This window comes from Argiope bruennichi, chromosome 1, assembly GCF_947563725.1.
Source record: "Argiope bruennichi chromosome 1, qqArgBrue1.1, whole genome shotgun sequence".
Taxonomy (NCBI): Eukaryota; Metazoa; Arthropoda; class Arachnida; order Araneae; family Araneidae; genus Argiope; species Argiope bruennichi.
Window position 1 is genome coordinate 79261300 of NC_079151.1, and position 17665 is coordinate 79278964.

The following is a 17665-nucleotide window of genomic DNA, read 5'->3' on the forward strand; positions in this document are numbered from 1 at the left end:
TAGCTTCAGTAAACGGTGTCTGAATCATAATATTTCTTCGTTCTTTCATCATAGTAGATATAAAGTATTATGCACTAAAGTTTAATCACTTGGACCTGTGATTAAGTTCTGGTAATATGATTTTTTTTCACTCAAGTCACCATTTGCGGCTTAAGATGTGTAAAGTCAACTAAGGGCAAGATATCGGGTTTTCTATATATTATTTGGAAAAAAAAAACGAAATAAATGCACTTCTATTTTATATCCATAAGACTGTTGTGGAAACATCTGTATCTATTTTCTAACGAGGTTGCCACAACACCGATACAATTTTGTTTAGAAAAAAGTCTGAATCCACAAGATTATTCAAAAAATATAGGCATTGTGCAACATGTTCGCAACCATACATGTATATTGTATGGGAACATGCATGTAATTATTTAAAACATTTGAAATGTCTTTTTACTCCAGGTAGAAGTATAGGTGAATAATATTATTTAATATTAAACAATATTATACAATATTGCGAATATTGTTTTATATCATAAAATATCGTACAATAATGCGTGTGATTCTAAGCATATTTCCACTTAATTAGAATAAGGCATAGGCTCTTGTCTTAATGCCTACATTACATTAGTATGATGCATACAATGATCTAAATCATCTGAAATGGCTTCTTTTATTTTCACTTCAATAGGGTACTTCGTAGTCGTAATGGGATGCCTTAATACATATATTATTGTATTCAAGAACCTATTTTATTAATATATTGTAAATAGTGGCAAACAAAAAATCTTTTAGCTCTATTAATATAGCAAGAGTAAGTAGAATTTGAAGAATGACATGAATTTTCACTCTCTACTCATCTCATTCATTATCAGTGACGTAGATTGTAGCTTTGGAGCATCATCTAAAATAAATTCTTGTATTTTCGCTTTATTCAAATAATTATGTAAAACAATATTTTTTACTTCCAGCTATGCACCGAAGTGAAATAACATACGGGTTATAACATGAAGTAAGAATGCTTTTCATGGTCGTAAAATGAAGACGAGTATTTATATTGGCTATGCATGCCCAAGGGAAAAGATTTAAGGCAATAATATTAAAGCAATTATAACTTAATTTTTTTTTGTATTCTATTCAAAAAGGTTTTCTAACAGATTTAAAGGAATCTATATCTATGTCTAATTAATGCAATTATTTAAAGAATGCTGTATTTTAACTGAATAGTGTGGCCATGATACTGATGAACAATTTTTTAACAATTTCAGGTATGCCCCAAAATCGTGAAGGACAAAGAGGCCCTACATTCTTAAGTGAGCCTCCCAACAAAGTAGAGTTCCAGAACGACACTGGAATTATTGTGCCCTGCTCGGCCCAGGGTCACCCTGCTCCCATGATTTCTTGGACCCAACAAGATGGAAATCCGCTACGTGATGTGGTTGGTGTGCGCCATACAAGACCGGATGGTTCGCTCGTGTTTCCACCATTTGCTGCAGAGGACTACCGCCAAGGTGTACACGATGCTGCGTACAGATGCGTTGCAACCAACATTGTTGGTAGTATAATAAGTCGAGAAGTACACGTCAAAGCAGGTAAGATACAGATTTCCCGAATAATTTTACTTTCTTTAACACTTTAATATGGTTTTATTATGTTGCTGTCAAAAAGCTTATACCAGTGATTATTATAATACACATTGCATTAAATATGTTCTAATTTAACAACATCAGTTTATCTTTATAATGACTTTTTTCCTAGTGCTCGAGTTGATAGTAGGAATGACTCATTCAATTATTGTAAATATAATTTCTGTTATTTTATTGATTTTTTAATTATCCAGATTTCTACACTTTTCACAGTTTAAAGTGTCAAATTTTCTTTAATATTTGTATGAAGTAATTATGTCGTTGGCTTTACTCGCAATAGAAAATTAATATATTTCTAAGCATATATGTCTGATTAAATATTCAATACACATATACGAATAAATTCCGCTATTAACTTGGTATGATATTTGTAGCTTATTAATATTTAAGTCATAGGATATGAAATAGTTTTTTTCTTTTGTCATTTTATGTCGAAAAATTGCATATATCTCAACATATTTCGTCAATTAATGTAATAATATATCTTATTCCTCGAAAATTCAGCGAAAAATGCCTTTTTTCTTTTAGATAGTATGTCGAATATTTCATTATTACTCTACTATTTCTATTATATGATAAGAAAAGTAAAATATCCCAGGAACAAACTGTCAAGTAAGGATTTCACATCCATATAGATTCTTTTAACTAAGGAAGAAAGTTTTGATATTGCACTATTATTCTTGGAATAAAAGATATTGTGAAACGTTTGATTTCAAACTACAAATTAATTATTTATGTATATACGGCTGTGATTAGACTTTGTCTTTAAGTTATGAATGTATGAATTATATAAAAGAAATCACAGGGTTTCTTTCTGAAATATCGATATTTATACTTTTAGAAACATTGTGATAAATTCTAATGATAAATATTGCACAGAACAAATTAGGTAGTAGCACGCAAACACATTTAGATCGATAATACTTTATTATAATTAGAATAAATGATTAAACATTTTTTTTTTCATTCACGATAGTTAACAAAATATTTAGAATAAATTTCATTTTTCCACTTAAATAATTCTTACTTATCTTAATAAATATTTTTTACTTATTTTAAATAAATTCGTATGTAAAACAATTATTTCGAATATACAGCTTTAATTTTTCATTTATATTTTATTTTATTTCCAAAGCAATTAATGTGAGCACCTATAGTTTTCTCTAATACTTTTAAGCAAATTTTATGTACCCATGATATAAAATATTTTCCAGTCCTTCGCTTTCAGAATGAAATGCACTTATATATATATATATATATATATATATATATATACATATATATATATATATATATATATATATATATATATATATATATATATATATATATATATATATATATATATATATATATATATATATATATATTGATCAAAATAATTTTCTGTTATACTTTTCCTTCTTCTTTGTTTTTTATTTCATTCAGTTGTTATTATTTGTTTAAATGTATATTAGTGTAAATGAATTAGATAATCTCAAATAATGACAAATTTATAATTTTCTTTTAACTCAATTTATAATTGAAGGAAATCCAAACAAATCAGAAGTACAAAGTTCAATTACTTCCGCTATTTCGAATCATTTGTTGAAGTCAGAAATGATTCGAGTTTTAGTTTCAACACTCGTAACAAATTGGTATTTATCATACAACTCGAATAATTGATGAAACTGAAGCTTGCAAATTAGAGCTATGAAGAGCCATTGTTTTTCTTAAATAAAATCTTCTTTCCTTACATGGCATCCAATAATTTCTTTCAGGAAAGACATAAGTTAGATACGTAATCTGTATTGTGTGGCATTGTGCCAGAAAGATAACACTAATAGCTGCATTAAAGTTTAAATGTATCGGCTCTTGAAAGGCTATATCATTTTTCTTTCGAAGAATTTCCTTTTTTTTTTTCTGTTTCGGATATGGGTCAAATATTCTGTGTCCACCCACAAAGGGTGACATTTGGTTTTAAAATAGAGTAAAAATGTTATTTTCTGGACACTTATAGCCAAGCCGCAGTCATCATTCTTGCTTGCTGCCGTTTGTATGGAATATCGAAAACTGTTGTTTGCTTTCCGTGATTTATGAATCAAAGATGATGTAACAGGGTTAAAAATGGTTTTTAGTTGGCAAAGGATAGAAAAACTGCCAGAATTACATGAATCACGTTAAGTTTAAAGATTAAGGTTTTGAATTCAGAAAATAGAGAAAAATAAAAGTTAATCAAAACATATATATCGTCTGCAATATTCTTTTTCTTTGATTTTTTTATCATACTTAAAATTATAGGTATGTATTTAATATTGTTATTACCTTTCACTTTACAATTTTTACTAATTATCAAATTCAGATACTCTGAGCGAGAAGGAATAGTTATCATAAAATGAGATATTTAATTTCCTCATACCAAATATATTTTATATAAAATATTGTATACAAATTCCCCGAATTATTAAAATAATTAAAAAATATGTTTTTCTAAACGATTGCACATAGCGTAATCATCTGTACAGTTAAAAGTATACAAGAATTGTATAAGTTCTGCGTATTTGTTTGATAATGTAGAGAATTATATCGTTTTTCCTATATAAAAGAATATTATAATCAGCTTCTGAAAAATTAGTTCTATTTACGGAATCAGTACGAAATCCATATAGTATATGAATAAGATTTGTTTTTAAGAAATAGCAGCAAGTTTTATCGAGGAGTTGTAACTAATAAAGCAGTTATAGTGAAATTTGGGCATTCTAATTTAAATAATCGTCTATCCTTCTAATAAATATCATTTGATTGATAATGCAGAATCTTTAGAAAAATTTCTTTAATAGTTACGTAAGCATTGTGATGTGAAGTTGCTCCATATATAAACTTTAAAATTACATTTATTAAACTTTGATGATTGAAATAAATAAAGTTACTTCAAGATTTAAATAAATATATTTGAAGAAAGTCATCAAATAAAATATCAATAAAAATAATATAATTTATGGTTATTATATATTATTCTATATTATTTACATATATTATAAACCAATAGTTATCCTTTTATATAATAATATGTAATTAAAAATACATTATTATATCCTTATAGTTTATGTTTATACTTGTGATTGAAAGGTTGTGCTCAGAACATATTTTTGATCTACGACCCGATGATGTATTTTAATACATAAGGAGCATTTAGTAGTATTAGAGATACTTATATATTATACTTTACTCATTACAAAGGCGAAAGTTTGTATGTATTTCTTGACGTTCTATAGGACAGATTGTTTAAAGTAGAATAATAATAACAGCACAAATTTATTTGGCGGGGAGAATAAGACTTTAAAAAGATTATGGCTTTAAATTTTTAATTTAAATTTTAATTAAAATTAAACTAAGCCACTTTTTCAGTTCCCATTCACAATGTCACAAACTATCATTATTCCGCAATTAGAATTTCTGCACTGTTTACAAATCAAAATATTTATCTTTAATGATTCCATACCAATTTAAAGTTGGAATGAATAGAGCATTTGAAAACAGAAAGTGAAATTATAATATAGTGTAGTACTTCATCGTAATAGATATTAGATACTCTAAAGTTTTGCGATTTTCATTTAATAACTGTCTTGAACAGATAATGCTTAGAATGTTCATTAGATGTACGATTACAGAAATAGACTACTTAAATTAACTTTTCTATTTGAAGTTTATAAACGCATTGCTGAAGAAAGTATAAATATAAATTTGTATACACACACAAAAAAAAATGAACTGAAACAGTGCCAATTTTCAGAGAATCAATTGATCACTGAAGGCAGTTAATCTGAAAAAAAAACCCTTTAGCGCATTTAATACAATAAATATTTTCAAATTGCATCGAAAATGTAACTTCTTCTTTAGACAGTGACACTTTCTTGACAAAATAAATGCCCAAAATATAAACTGCGGGTAGCAAATTGCTTTGGTTCCCATAAAATAAAAAAGATTGAGTAATTCCGAAAAATATATCAGATTATTCACAGTGTAGAATGAATTTATGAGTCGCACATAATAAAACGTCATTGCATATTATTATCAGATAAAAAAATTCTAATCCTCTATCAGAATATTTGCATAAAAGTTTCATTTTATTGGATTAAATATTTTTCCATCAATAAATGCATTTTGTATTAAAGTAAAGTGGATTTTGAATGATAAATATATAAAAAAGCTATCTGTAAGTCGGGTTTATGCAATTTATTATAGAAATACTACAAGCATACTCATCCTCATCCTTAGTAAACAGTACAAAATAAAAAAAAAGTATTTTGACCATGGAAACAAAAATAAAACTTTATTTTAATTCAAATTTTTAATCCGTTTTGAAATTCTTGGAAATATCCATCTGCGCAAAATTGAAAATTCTTATGATGCATTAATAAGTTATTTGTATATACATTTAATTTTAATGATAAACACGCATCTAAGTAAATGAAAACAATGTCCTTAAGTAGTAGACAAAAAGAGAATATGATTATCTTTTTCCATTCAAAAATTTCAATTTTTGCTTAATAATTAATATTTTTATGCATAAACAGGTAAATATCAATACCTTCGCGTATGAAACTTCAATTTGCTGAGAGCTTTCATGTTTACAATATTTTCATTAGTTTTCAAAGCAGAACACGAAAGCCTGAAATAAAAACAGAATAACTATGCTATCGCATTCCTTTGCAATTTATCAGTCTTGTAAATTAGGGAAATGTTAGTATCTCAACATCTCCTGATGGATTAAAAGCTGTATACAAATATTTAATTCGATGCTTGCATTTGATGTGCTTGAAGCAAATACATTAGACAGGCAGCTACTCATTTCGAGAGCACGTGAAAATGTATATCGTAATCTTCAAATATCTCAATATTTTCTGATGGATTAAAAATTACATACGGACATTTTACTCGATGTTCGTGTTTATTACATATGTAATATATATAATCTGAGAAAGGAGACTATTTTTGAAAAATCAGATGGAGCGTGATATTTCTCCATCATCTCTGAATATCTTGAGGGATTAAATAACTCAAATAATTTCATATTTGTATTTTTGAATCTGACTGAAATTCTTGATATAATACAAACTGAAAGTACTAATATACATAAATAACGAATATCTCCGAGAAACCATGTTTATAAATTTTAAAATAGAAGGCTTTAAACGAAGTACTAAAATATCAATAGTATTATTTCCTAGACTTTTTATTCTCTAGTTACCTAAAAAAAAAGATTGAACTGAAAACATAGTAATGTGATATAATAATAGCTTCTAAGCCCAGCATAATTCCAAACATTAATTTCGGCATATGACATTAATTATAAATTTTAAAATAGAAAGCTTTAAATAAAGTGTTTAAAAATCAATAGAATTATCTCCTATACTTTTTAATATAATGCTTCTTCTCAAAAAAACGATTGAACCGGAAAGATAGTAATGTGGTATAATAATAGCTTCTAAATCCAGATTAATTACAATTATTAATTTATGTATATGTATTAAATTCAGCAACAAAAGTTTTTTTCTGTTTAATTGGATTAACATCCAATTTTTTAAGCTACACATTGACAATTCAGCAGAATCACTTTGCAGCCAAATTTGTCTACGTACACAAATTGCCCACCATAAGGATTTAAATGAACTAAAGAATAAATTGCTCGATACTGAATCAACAAGTTTAATATTTAAGAAATTTCGAAGTCTAAATTTTATATAGCTTTCCGATTGTATTATACATATTTAGTAAAATATCCTTGGTACATTAATATACAAAAATATAAGTATGGAAGTATAAATAGACAAAAAATCTCAATCCTCTACGACAAAAACAGCCGTGATCGAATTTTGAATGTATGAATTTTATTTTTTTTAATCTTTCATGCTTTAGTGATTACCAGATCGTCTTCAGGACAGCCATTTAAATAGTTTAAATATCTCTAAAATTATGAAATTCAACATTTAATATCTTGACAAAGCTTGTTAGCAGCAGAAGGAATTTACTTGATTAAAATGTTTGCAATTTTCTTGATTGCGAGTAAGATTGATATATAAGGCTAATTAAGCAATATATAATACAACAAAATTAAATTGTACTTTATAAATATATTTTATAAAATTAAAGTAAATGAATAAAATATAACTTTTTATGACATTTAAAGCATTTTTCTAACTAGAAATGTATGTCCACCTTTGATATTTCAAATACATTTTCGATTGGAAATATTTGTCCATTCATGTCATTTTAAATATTAAGTATTAGGACAGGATTAGAATATGTAGAGCAGAATTTTGCCTCATAATCACTCCCTTCTCTTCACATATATGATCATTCAAGTCATTGAATGGTTTGATGAATATGTTACAGAAATTTTGTTTGATCCGAAATATTTACATTTTTTTTAATGATATATACAGAAAACGCTGATATATAAAACTAGAAGTAATAATTATATCTGAGTTAAATAATTCACCACTTGATAAATGAAGTAGAAAAAATATCAGTAATAGTAATAAATGTATTATAAAATAAATATGTTTTATTGTGAAAAATAAAATAATCAGTACTTATTATTACAATGTCTTGATTTATATAACAATATAAAAACATGTAGTAGAATCTGAATAATAGGTTTCATGGCTGGCAATTCGTTTAAAACAGTTCAATATATAAATGTATGCACATAGTGATTCTATGATAATTTTTGGGACTTTAATTGAAAGATAAGATATATTCATGCATAAAAACAGTTTGTAGATTATTTTTCTATTATAATTCCGACTATCGTTTCAAATTGGACGGTCTGATTTATGGTTATTAGAAAGAGATAGTAAGTCTAAATGAATAAAAATGTTGCAGCATTTTGTTTCTTGCATATGTGCTGAGACATGTATAAATTTATTCGCATTTATTATGAAGGCCGGATCTACCCAAACTTTAATACTCAAAACATTTGTTCGGATAGACAATAAATGACTTAATCACCTTCAACGTTATCAAAACAAACCCGGAATCTAGTGTTATCAAGGATTAATGGATTATGTTTCAATAAATGCATTAAATAATCCGGAAAATGTTCGCAATCTAGTAAGATTAGGCAAATATTTGTATTACCTTCTTCGCTCATGTAAAGCTTATAACATCTGCAGTAGCTATCAAGATATAATAATATTTGTGCTGTAGGGAGAAAACTTCGAAATTTGGTCTGTTATTTAGGTAAGCAGAAATAATAACATCATACAGATTTTTTGAACGTCTTAAAATATAATAGCATATAATGTATAGGTATTTATTGAATTGAAAATATATTTTTGAGAAAAATACAAAAACGAAACTGTTTGGTAATACAATTTCATGAGATTATGCTGTCGAATCTCAAAAAATTAAATTTTTAAAGGGAATTAAGGATTTTTGTTTGAAATTTCATACAAAGTTACATTTCTTAGGTTAAGATCGCATAATGACTTTCATACAATGCATTTACTAGTTATCGGGCTGATTAAAAATCACCGTTCAAGGTGCAACCCTTCCCTAAGGAAGTAGGTCCCGTCATCGATGGAAGGAGCCAGACACCCATCTTTTAGTATACCCACAAGGGCGGCGAAAACCAACCACCACATAGAAAAAAAATCTTCTCATTCTCAATTAGGAAGTGCCCCCATGGGACTCATTGAATCCATATAAATAGTTATAAAATTAGCAATAAATCAAATCAGTAATTTTGCTGAACATTTGCATTGTTTACAGAAATTAACATATTACATTCAATTGTCAGGAGTAATAACTGAATATTAAAGTTACATTAAAAGAAGAATTTATCTGTTTCAATGATATATAAACATTTTCCTAGGCTGTTGCTCATTTTTCATAAAATATGTGTTAGTTTTTTCCGTTGTAGCTTCTGCAACATGATGAATGATTTCGAAAAAACAAAACCTGATATTGTTCCATTTTGAACAAATCCAGTTAAATCTTCAAAAATTTATATGTAAATCCTTCATCAGGCTGCATACACATCAACGTTTGTTGTCATAAAAATATATATGATGCAGAATTCCACACATCTATAATTCTAGAAGGAAATAGAACTTTTAAGAGATAGTATAAATCTTCTCCCCTTTTACAAAATCTGAGTCCTGCTCTTCTTTGTTTCACGGAATCGAAACAAATCCGAACCCATTTCTAAAACTCTTCCTGCGATAAAATAACATGGGAATCGTTTCACGCGCATCCGCTGAAATGGTCTCGGATTTCCACTGAATCCCACCTGGCAGAATCACTCAAATATGTTGCATCAGAGTATCATCACTCAGTGATGCCTTTTGAGTGTCGAGATCTGCTGTTTCTTAAGGGAATAATGTTTTTATTTTTGGAGAGCATACATGCTACTTTCGCGAAATGAGAAACTGGAGCTTACAGGAGATTTTCGAGAGAGGAGGTTCCGATAAAACGATACGAGAGACTGAGCAACACTATTTTACAGTGAGGGATATATTTGGAAGCGAAAAATTTTCACCAGACTGGGAGAAATCTGAAGATAGAACATTTCTGGCTTGATTATGTTACACATACAAGCGATAGAATTTTAAACACTCTATTAAATATGAACGAAAAAAGGGGAAAAAAAAACAAGATACACTCCAATATTGTTATATTTATGGGAACAAAAATGATCGTAAATATTTGTTTAAATATTAATGTATGCAATTCAAAAAACAAAAATCATGCGATCATTTTTTGTTTGTACTCTTTGCTTGATAGAACATTTCTGGCTTGATCATGTTACACATACAAGCGATAGAATTTTAACCACTCTATTAAATATGAACGAAAAAGGGGGAAAAAACAAGATACACTCCAATATTGTTATATTTATGGGAACAAAAATGATCGTAAATATTTTTTTAAATATTAATGTATGCAATTAAAAAAACAAAAATCATGCGATCATTTTTTGTTTGTACTCTTTGTTTGATAGAACATTTCTGGCTTATCATGTTACACATACAAGCGATAGAATTTTAAACACTCTATTAAATATGAACGAAAAAGGGAAATAAATAAATGTACTCGAATATTATTATAATATGGAAAATATAATAATATTATATTATGGGAAAGGAAACAATAGTAAATATTTTTAAATGTTATTGTATGCACTTATGAAACAAGAAAAATTATTAAAAAAAACTATGCAATCATTACAAAAAAAACCCCCTTTTTGTTCTTCTCTTTGTATGCTACTTTGCTTTCTTGTGGCTAGTTTCATTGTTACTAGCTGTTATTTCTTTCCGAATGATTTCCAGAAGTTATTAATGATATCCAATTTCAATGAAATCATTTAACACGAAGCTTTTTATGGCTCCCTTAAAAAAATTGTAACCACTTCATTTTGATAAACACACATATGTTAATTAATAGATTTAAAACTATTTTGATTATATATATATATATATATATATATATATATATATATATATATATATATATATATATATATATACACAAAACTCTCTAATTAAGTCTAATCCCAAAAAATCACAATGTTATTAAATCCATTACAGTGTGAATAATTGATTTTCTAATTGGATGTTATATACCGAAATACTTTAAATTATCTTTCTAATTACTCATGTAAACTTCTCGGCCAATAGGCAGAATCTTTATTATTTGGATTTCAAGAGTCCTCCCGTTGGTGTGGTGACGAAGTTTGGAGAGGACAACTCAAGTGTCGTCCTCGTCATCTGACCATGGTTCAAAATTATTAGGTCCATGCAAAAATTGTTCTATTTTTGCTTTAAAATGGAACGTTAATATAATTGAACTGAGCTGAACTTAATTAAATTTGGAATTCAACAATGGAAAAGAATCATATGATTATATATTCAAAGGAACAATAAAAAATTGTAGGAATGTCATCATAACAACGAAAAATATTCTTGAAAATGACACAAAAATATATTTCTTAATAATTGTGGAAATGTAGAAAAAAATACTATTATATTTGAATTGAAATCATTAAATATAAATATTTATTTAAAAATTTTTTACATTATATTAAAATTTTTTGTACAATATTTTCAGAAGTTATTGCGACAAGGTTTCCATCAATTAAAATTCTAACTAAGATTTTAAAACAAAATCCCGTCTAAATACGCAGATACACATTTCCATCTACTAAAATTATTTGTGTCTCATTTGATGGTTCCAAATTAAAAATATGACCAAAAAACGCTAATATATACACAATTTTTCCTTTCTTAAAATTTTCTTTTTGTATCTAATGTAAGTAATGGAAAAGAAACGTGTTATTGCACTTTAAGTATTTACTACATGTAATTGGAAATGTAAAAAGCAAATAGTAAGTAGCTAGGTAAGTAAAAGTAAAGAATTCATTTAAATGTTGGATAAGTAATTAAATAAACATCGAAATCTTTTCAATTACATATCATTTAATTATGTAATAACGATGTAAATAAGATAGAGCATAGTTTCGTTTAACGAAATGCTTTACATTTTTCGCAACTTTAATCTGCAAATAGAGAAATCGATATAAATGTAATTCTCTGAAGATTACTCAATTGCCAGTTTGTAAATAAATATGCAGAATCTATCTACCTAGGGAAAGAAAGCGCATGCGCATGATCTCTCATTCTGAAACATATCTTAATAAGGTAATGTGCTTATGTAGTAAGTTCCAACTAAATGTTTCGTTTCTTAGAGTGTTTTATTATTAGAAAAAATTGCAAATCTTCATAAAAAATGCTTTAGCATTTTTTAAATTTTTACTTTCTCTTTCTTTATTTGTTACTTTATTTTTTTAATAATATCAACACTTGAACTTTTCTTAAATTTTCAACATAATCTTTCAAGTTTACATCCTGGAGAAACATTATTTGCATTTTAATCTTTAATCGGAATCTCAGTTTAACCGCATGCAACTGACGAAATTTAAGCTTAACTAAAATCATTGGCAACTACAATCCATAGACTAATATAACTTATTTGTTTTGGCGATTAATTACTGGCGATTAATTCATGTTGCAATAAACATGAGGGTTTAGGCAATTTTTCCGGATGAGTAATCACTGCCAGTTAATAAACAAGAACCTGTTTATCATCCCTAGAAGTATTTTAGTTTCTTAGGTATTAATCTACGCAGTAGATCTATACATATTGTAAATGATTCCCCTTTGAAAATTATATAACTAATCACTATGAAACTGCATTTAACTTTATAATAAAGATTTTAAAAATTATTTTTAAAAAAAGTAGAAATCATGCTTTTTGCTGGTGACATGAAAAGGAAGTATTAAAGTTGTAGATATTATGCTTGTCTTTATGAGACTTATCCAGGAAAACTATTAACTCTTTGGTTCATTAATATTCATTTGATGGTGATGTATTGCAAAATATTAAATTTGGTATTTAATTATTTAGGACATAGGCATATCTTGCTTTCACATTGGTTTTTATTAATTAAGTGGAGTGAAATAGCTTAAAAATGCACGTTTGTAAAGTGCAGTGTAAATCAAAATAAATATCTTAATTTCATAGATGCACTACACAAGATATAATAAAAAGTATTCAATAAAAATGTGCATGCTTGCAGAGATAATATAAAAAAGTTTTGAATATACTTCTCACAAATGGTCGTAGGCTTTCCTTTAGTTATAAGGCATACATCAAGTCAGAAATGTAATTCTTTCCAAATTTGTGCAGCGTGTCTGTTTCGAGGGTGGCGATAGCAGCTTTGATACAGGATTTCAAATCAGGCATTGTCTTTGGACTTGGAGGCACGCGATCTTTTACGATTCCGACTTGATATATGCCGTAAAACAAAAGGAGCTCATATCGAATGTTTCTGAGGATTACATTCAAAAATTACTTATTTTAAAAATTACATCTGCCTCTATGTTAATTTTTAAGGTATACATTTATTAAATTTTGAGTATCGCACCTTTGAAACAAAGATATTCATTTTGACTTATCCTGTATTATTGTACCCAAATGTTCGATGGGCGCTTCTTTTGTTATATGGCATGCATCAAGACGGAAACGCAATTCTTCCCAAAATTCGTGCAGCATGTCTGTTTCAATGCTGGCGATAGCAGCGATAATACAGGCTTTCAAATCGTAAAAGATCGTGTATATGTGCCTCCATATCCAACGGCAATGACTGATTTGAAAGTCCGTAACTGAGTTACCACAAATTGTTTTCATATAATATAAGAAAGAGCATATTTCTACAAGGATATTTAAAAGGAAAGAGGAAATTTAAACTATTATTTCTAAAAATCCATAAAAATACATACATGTGACACCTAGTTGGAAAAGGGAAAAGTTTTATTTTATGCATTCAATTTGAGTTTCAATTTTTATGCAACAAATATCAAATCGGAAGTCCATTATTTGCACACATGAAGTAACTGGTTCCAGATTATTGAACTCATTCCTGTAACAATTCGATCTTAAGAATAGTGTGCATAGGTGGGGCCATATACGTTACATTTTATGTAACCCACAGATAAATCTACCTTTCCTAGTGCTATGCCCGAAAGCAGTTCAGATTCTTTCAATATTTTCATACTTTCGACTGACATTTAACAATGGACGATACTTTTTTCTTTGAACATTTTCTACAAATTTCTTCGACCAGCTATAAATGTGTTTATGATGATGTTGAACTTACAACGTAATATATAAAGTACTGCAATAATAGATTTGGAGCTTTACACACTGCAATATACAAAAGAGCTTTTACCAATGCATCTCTATATTTTTTTTATTAAAAAAGATTTGCACTATTTTTACAAAGATTATTAGAATTCAAAAAATAAGTTGAACTTTCCCCTATTCAGTCAAGTAGCATGTGTCTCTTTATATTGTCTTTCATTAAAAATAAATATTTTAAATCTGTTCATTCTCTTTGAATAGTGACATGTTTCAAACAATTTTATTCTTTTATGAAATAATTATTTATTCAATAGATTTCACAAATAACCATGTTGACTTTTCGCATTCTCTGTCAAAAGAAATATTACTCGTTTTTATTATTTCATAAACAAATTTATAATGAAATCTTTATGATGGATGCTGATCTAAAAACTGAAGTGTTTATATCTTTCCTAAGAATTTCGGGTTTTTATTTGTAAAAAGAAAACTAAATTTCTCTTTTTGATTCTTTTGGAATTTTGGTCTATTTATGGTAATGAAATCACAAATAATAATTTAAGAAGGATTTTTCTTTATCTAAAAAGATTCAAAATAATTTGCTTTATTTTAATTTCCATTTGTACTTTTAATGTCTTTTTTTTAGAAATGTGATTCTAGGCTTCACCTTCAAAATAAATGAATAACAATAACTATTAAACTCAAAATAAAGTTTCTGATTTGAAAATATGCTTATTAGTTCGTCACTTATTTATCAAAAGTTTCTATAGTGGCTTTCTCAAACAGCAGTCCCTTATTGCTGACTGGAAATTGAATACTGAATTTATTCCGCCTCATTACCTGAAGCATGGTTATTGAGTTTCTGCTCATGAAACTCCAGAATATCGTCACCATATTTAATAGGTGTCACTGTTTTGACGCAGAGTAGTTGCATCCTATTATCCTCAACGTGCCCATGAGTTATTTCCTCTTTCACATCATGCATTTAGAATGCTTTGTACTTGAGCATTAATCTGTTATATTTCAATATAAAAGCTATTTTATTTCATAACATATTAGTTCTATGTTTTGTACGTTTGTAGCAGTGGCATTGAAACATTTTTGAATTAATTAATATTTTTGTATTCAAATATATATTGTTTTCCTGAATTTTTATATAAATAATGCTTTTTAATTATATTACTTTTTTAGATTAATCGTAATACTTCTTAAAAGACATGAAGGTATTGTGAATTTCTAAATTGGTTATTAAAGTTATTTGGTGGTTAGCTCATTTTTTTTTTCAAAAAAATGAATTAATTATTGCGTAAATGAAGTTAAAAAAATTCTACATTAATGTGCCGATCATAACCAGTGCAATAACTTTTTCTGCAGATGAAGAAGTGTTCGGTTTCCCATCTTCCAAAATGATCTTCTTTTAATCTCATATATTTAACATTTTATGTGTATGTCCTTATATAAATTAATATAATATATTGTTATATCTGATAGGAATTTTAGTGCCGAATTTTCTCAGAATATGCATAATTTTTATAAGAAAAGAAAGAGATTTAATAAATCTAACTGTAATGAATGGAGATCATTTACGGCTGCAAATATGGTATACATGTATTTTAATAGATAAAAATGCATACTATTGAGTGATTTTCTTAATGTACATTAGAATTTTATTTAGCTACAACTATTGCGAAATTTTGGATTTTATTCATTCTTTTAAACTGCAGAAAATATATAGATTTTATGGATGAAAGTATGGATAAAAGAATGCAGAAATTCAGAATATGCAGAAAACTATAGGATAAAATTAAGTTTTGGGCCATCATAAAATTTAAAAAGATAATTTTTCAGTGATACCAGTTTAGTTGCATAATATATTTGTTTATTTTCAATTCAATTTTGAAAATATTTCTGTGTCTGCTTTCATGGAATATGCATATCTGTTATGATAAAACTTAAATCGTTTTCATTATTGTTACAAATACTGTACCTTAGATTTTTCTTCCATTGATGATGCTCAAGGCATTTAGATAAGGTTTATATTTTCGTATTCACTAGAATTTTATTTAAACTGTATTTTTAGTAAAAGTTCTTAAATTTTGCTATACATGCAATTATGATTTAACCTCACAAGTAAGAAATGCTGAGCATTTTTAAAAGTACATTCTTTTTTTTTTTTAAATAATACTGCTTTTCACGTTACATAATTGAATGAAAAAATATATTATCTTTCTTATAGCTTAAAAGTTGCTTTTTTTTTGTAGTAAATAAAAATTTTGCACAATCTGAGGAATTTTTATTTAATAATCATCTTAAATATCATTCAAATTATAAAACACATTCTTTAATATGCACTAAACAATACTGAAAGATCCTGCACTTTATTTTTACGTTTTTAAAGCCCTTTCGGTTCCAAAAGTAAGGTATTATTTTATCCAAGCTTCTTTTACTTTCATTTCAAATTAAAGTTCAAATTTTATGTGAGATAAAGAAATTTTGTTTACTGTGCACTCACTGGACAGTAAACAAAACATTCTAAAGAGTTTGAAACGCATACTAATATTTAAAATAATATTTAATATATAATATTTAAATTAATATTTAATATATAATATTTAAATTACTATTTAATATATAATATTTAAAAATACTTGTTGAAAAAGCCATTACGAACAGTTTTTAACAATCATTAATTTCGGCAAACCAAGTGATTGCCAAAGGCAATTATATTTAAATATAAAACAAATACCAAAACAATTATAAACAACCAGACAGCAATTTCTTCAAAGAACAAACAAATACAAGCATATTATTTTTTTAAAGATTAACTTACATTATAAAATAATTGTCCAGTAAAATTCTCAAAAATAACAAATACGTGAAATGTATAATGTATAAATTTTTACAGCAAATGCAAAACTTTACACTAGTAGGGAATTTATTACAACATTCTACTAGGAAAATGCATGTTGACAACTGAAAGGACGTTTCTGAGCTTTTCAAATAAAACTGGATCAACAAATTACCATCAATGCAAAATGCTTCGCTGAATAATTGAATTATCTTTCTGATGCAAAACGCATTTTACAAGGTTTAGGAATTTAACGTAGATTTGACAAATGCAATTTCCTAATAATGTAGACTGTGTATTTCCAAACATTGTATGAAATTTCTAATTCATTCTATTTAGTTTGAGTGAAATAAACTATATATTCCATAGAAATGAGTTACTTAATAAGTTTTCTAGTTCAAATTTTACTAATTTTAAATGCAATTAATATATAATGAATTTTGTTTTCGAAAGTAAATTCATTTGCTATTAAATCGCAATTTTTTAATAGAGCTTAAAATTA

At 27.0% G+C, this 17665-nt stretch overlaps 1 protein-coding gene across 2 annotated transcripts in view; it reads left to right on the top strand.

Annotated features, from left to right (window-relative positions):
* LOC129981047 (cell adhesion molecule Dscam2-like) overlaps positions 1–17665 on the top strand; it is a 268212-nt gene that overhangs the window by 61736 nt on the left and 188811 nt on the right. For both annotated transcript variants that reach the window (XM_056091664.1, XM_056091674.1), the window contains exon 2: positions 1257–1580. In XM_056091664.1, the coding sequence (XP_055947639.1) occupies positions 1257–1580 (324 nt within the window). The remainder of the gene's footprint in view (positions 1–1256; positions 1581–17665) is intronic.